Raw genomic sequence first — 4284 nt, forward strand, 5'->3', positions numbered from 1 at the left:
TCAAATTAATCTTATGATTTTAACTTCTTTATTTAAAAAAAACACACACATTAGTCAATTTATATAGCTCTGAAACCATATTAGTAATTTAAGTCAGAACATAATATTAAAATTAATAGAAAATAAAATTAAAGTATAAAAATTCAGTCTTCAAATTAAAAACCCAAAACTCATAATTTGATGATTTTATTTTAATATCAATTTGATGAAAATCTTACTATTATATATAAATATAATATGCTGACAAATACATGTTTAATAACCAACAGAAGGCCTCGTTGGATATTTATGTGATGAATTGCAAATGCGGGGGGCATTTTTGGCTATTAAGGAGAAAATTGATTATTAGGCCAGAAAAGATGGTAAGCCTGCGAGGATTTAGATGATGGGCCGTTGCCTATTAAAATTAGTCTCATATAATTCGTATGCAAACAACTCAAGTTGAAGCTCAAAGAGTACAGAGGAAAATTAGCCAACGGCAGCAGTAGTGAAGAATGGGTGTTGATTATTACAGGATTCTTCAGGTCGACCGGAATGCTAATGATGAAGATTTGAAGAAAGCGTATCGTAAGCTGGCCATGAAGTGGCATCCCGACAAGAATCCTAAATCCAAGAAAGAAGCCGAAGCCAAATTTAAGCAAATCTCCGAAGCTTACGATGTAATTAAATTTTTTTGCTTCCTTTTTCTGATCATCATTTTTAGTAATGGAAAGTTTTCAATCAATTATAGGTTTTGAGCGATCCCCAAAAGCGTGCGGTTTACGATCAGTACGGCGAAGAAGGGTTAAAAGGCCAGATGCCGCCTCCGGGTGCGGGAGGGTTTCCGGGAGGGGCGGACGGGGGTTCTGGCCCGACGATGTTCCGGTTCAATCCTCGGAGCCCCGAAGATATTTTCTCGGAGTTTTTTGGGTGTTCGAGTCCATTTGGAGGGATGGGTGATATGGGCGGGTCACGTGCTGGGATGTCGGGGTTCCCCAGGGGCATGTTTAGGGAAGACATATTCGGGTCGTTTAGGGGTGGAGCTGGGGAGGGTTCTACAACTATGCTCCGTAAAGGACCCGCTATTGAACAACCATTACCCTGCAGCTTGGAGGATCTATATAAAGGGACTACCAAGAAAATGAAGATTTCTAGGGATGTTATTGATGCTAGCGGGTAATCTTTTATTTTTAGTTAATATACTTAATTTTTTTTGGGGGGGGGGGTGGTGGTGGTATATTTAATTGGTAATGCTTAGTTATTCACTTTTTCATACTTTGATTTCTCTTTTTGAATAGGGAGCTTTCGCCTTTCAGCTTGACTCATATGTGGATCTAAATTCAATTCTTATTAGGTTTTGAGCATGACTTGTAAGTAATGTAGAACATCAATAATTGTATCTTGTGAAAGGTTTGTAGGCATTAGAGAATGAATAATTAACGTTGGTCACATGAGCTTAATTAGCAAGGGATGTTATTGTTTAAAGATGTTGCCAAGTTTGACTTTTTGCTTAAAATAGTGTTGCTTCTTATTAGGATGATAGGAATCTTATCATTTAAAATGATTGATTGTTTTCTGTGTAATGACAAAGCTGCATGACGATGATGCTTAGTGCTGGCTTGTTATGGTTTTGATTATTTGAGATCTGATGATGATCATCATAACTTCTCATAGCTATTGGATTGCGCCCTTTCTCGTTTAAGATCTTAATGCTCGGTACAAGTTTAAGTTAGTCAGCATTTGACACAAGAAAGCTTTATTAAGAATGTTTTCTATGGGGAAATGGGGATAACAATGCACCAACTTTAGCAAAATGATTTTGTTTTTCATTCCTTTTCCTCTTTTTGTTTTCTGTTTCAATCTTCTAAGCTACTTGAAACTTAAGTGCTCCTGGTCAGTTATTCAATTTAAATGTGAATTCAATGGTATTATATTATGATTATTTCATGCTATTTTACTGTTCCCTTCTCAACAAGCTTCGTTTTTACACTTCCTTTAATGTTGATGAAGATTAGATTGATTATGAAACTTCTTTGTTTATCTATGTGTTTATGATGAACTTTGCAGATTTCTTGATGGTCACTTTAGATTCCATTTTATGTTCTCTTGTTTATGTTTATATTTTGGCTTTATGCTAATACTTTAAACTTGGCTTGAGCCAATGATGACTTATGCATTATAAACATGATGGTGGATTTGTGGTGGTATGTCCCTGGTCCTCGATTAACTTTGCTCTTATGTTTCAATGCAACCAGATCATCCACAGTCCGATAGTCTTTTAGGTACACTACTTTGAATTTACTGACCACAACTTTATACTTAACTTAGGGTGTGTTTACCATTGCTTTTGGCTGTTCAAAATTACCTTTTTATGACAAAAGTGATGCTAAATAAAGGGCTTTTGTGATCCAAAGCACTTATAGAAAGTGCTTTTGGAACCAACTAAAGAAGCTGGCTGCTAGGTGCTTTTCAAAAGCATTTTTCAACTGCAAGAGGAATGCTAAACTAGCTCTTAATCACGTGAATTTACTTTAAGTCTTGGAAGTTTGCATGCTTCTACTACTGAGTGTTCGTTTGCTTAACACCATGAGACCTCTCAAGTTAGTTAACAAAGGGTTGGGTGAAGGTCCTAATTTTAACCATATGTATGCAGTGTGGCCAAAAGGGAATCTTATATTTGTAGTTTTAGGGAATTGTTTGATATTGTACATTAATGTTAATACAATGATCTTTATGTTTCCATTATCTTTATGTTTCCATTACAGGAGACCTAGCACGGAGGAGGAAATTCTTACTATTCAGATTAAGCCAGGGTGGAAAAAAGGTACAAAAATAACATTTCCAGAAAAGGGAAACGAGCAACGAGGGGTTATTCCTTCTGATCTTGTCTTCATCATCGATGAGAAACATCACAGTGTGTTCAAGAGGGATGGCAATGATCTTATTTTAACTCAGAAGATATCTCTAGTGGAAGCTCTAACTGGTTATACAGCACAGCTGACAGCGCTGGATGGACGGACCCTCACAGTCCCTATCAACAACATCATCAATCCAACCTATGAAGAAGTTGTTAAAGGTGAAGGAATGCCCATTCCCAAGGAGCCTTCAAAGAAAGGAAATTTAAGAATTAAATTCAACATCAAGTTCCCTACCAAGCTTACAACTGAACAGAAAACTGGTCTGAAGCGGTTAATATCATCTCCCTAAGATTCAGTTGTTGCCCTTGATCTCTATTGTCAGCCTACTCATGTAAGTTTGCATTTGTGTTGCTGAACCGTGATTGCATGAGAGTTATCTAGGACTAGGAGTTTGTAAATTATTTATCCATTTTCTGCGCTTGTTGAAATACTTCTTAACTTTGAGGTAACTGGTGAAAGCTTATAGTTAAGCTTAAGCCCCTTTCTTAGTTCGGCTTGAATCTCCATTATTTCACTGTACGCAAGTCTGAAGTCTTTCAGTCCTGGTCTTGTTGCATTCTTAATGCATGCGATGCAGGTAAATTTGGAGAAGTGTGTGGGGGTGTCCCCTTGGTTTCAGTGTATAGAATGAGAACAATTGATGCATATGTCATGGTGCTGCAGTTTGCAAAATGCAGGACAATCATTTGGATTACAAAAATCAATCAGATTGCTGTAAATTCATTCATTAAGTTCATGTCTCCAAAACTTTTAGGAATTTATGGATCCTATAACTACAAAAAAAGGTTTTAAATTTATTATTCAGTGGTTGAAATCTTGTAAGTAGAGGTCATGAAAAGAAGAATTATTATCTCATTTTGTATTTTATATTTTCCTTGTTTCTTTGTTTTTACGAAAGTTTTATTTAGTTTTATAATATGTTATTAACGCGAGTTCACTTAAATATTATGCTTAATATATATATATATTGCAGCAAATACCCTATTGAACTAGTGAAACCCAAACCATCCGATTCTTAGGTGTGGAAAAGCATTCTCACCGATAGGGGTATCTGTAACAAGGGTAAAGATATTTAACTATGGAGCGGTCAAAATAGATGGATCTTAGCGAACCTGCTCAAATCGCTGATTGACACAATTGCCCATCAAGAATTTGACCCACAGGCAAATTGTTTTATTAATCCCTACAAATTCATTGTTGATCAATCAAAAGCCTTACAACTACTCTGCCTTGATAGAGCTATTGATCTAATCACTAGAGTTTTTTCTATCCAAGGTGGGCAAGAAAAAATTGTTTGGAAAAATGACTTTAAAGGCTTCTTCTCGGTCAAAAGCGCTTAGTCTCAATTTTACAAATAATAGCACGGTATTACTCTTAAAAGTAAACA

General features: G+C 36.0%; 1 protein-coding gene across 1 annotated transcript; it reads left to right on the plus strand.

The window, feature by feature from the left end:
• Positions 1–377: 377 nt before the first annotated feature.
• On the plus strand, positions 378–3628 carry LOC107899535 (dnaJ homolog subfamily B member 13). Its single transcript, XM_041090743.1, has 3 exons — positions 378–659; positions 731–1155; positions 2745–3628. The coding sequence occupies exons 1-3, from the start codon at positions 495–497 to the stop codon at positions 3184–3186; spliced, it is 1032 nt and encodes a 343-aa protein (XP_040946677.1). The 5' UTR covers positions 378–494; the 3' UTR covers positions 3187–3628.
• The last annotated feature ends 656 nt before the right edge of the window (positions 3629–4284 follow it).

This window comes from Gossypium hirsutum, chromosome D04 (assembly GCF_007990345.1).
Source record: "Gossypium hirsutum isolate 1008001.06 chromosome D04, Gossypium_hirsutum_v2.1, whole genome shotgun sequence".
In the NCBI taxonomy this organism is placed as follows: domain Eukaryota; kingdom Viridiplantae; phylum Streptophyta; class Magnoliopsida; order Malvales; family Malvaceae; genus Gossypium; species Gossypium hirsutum.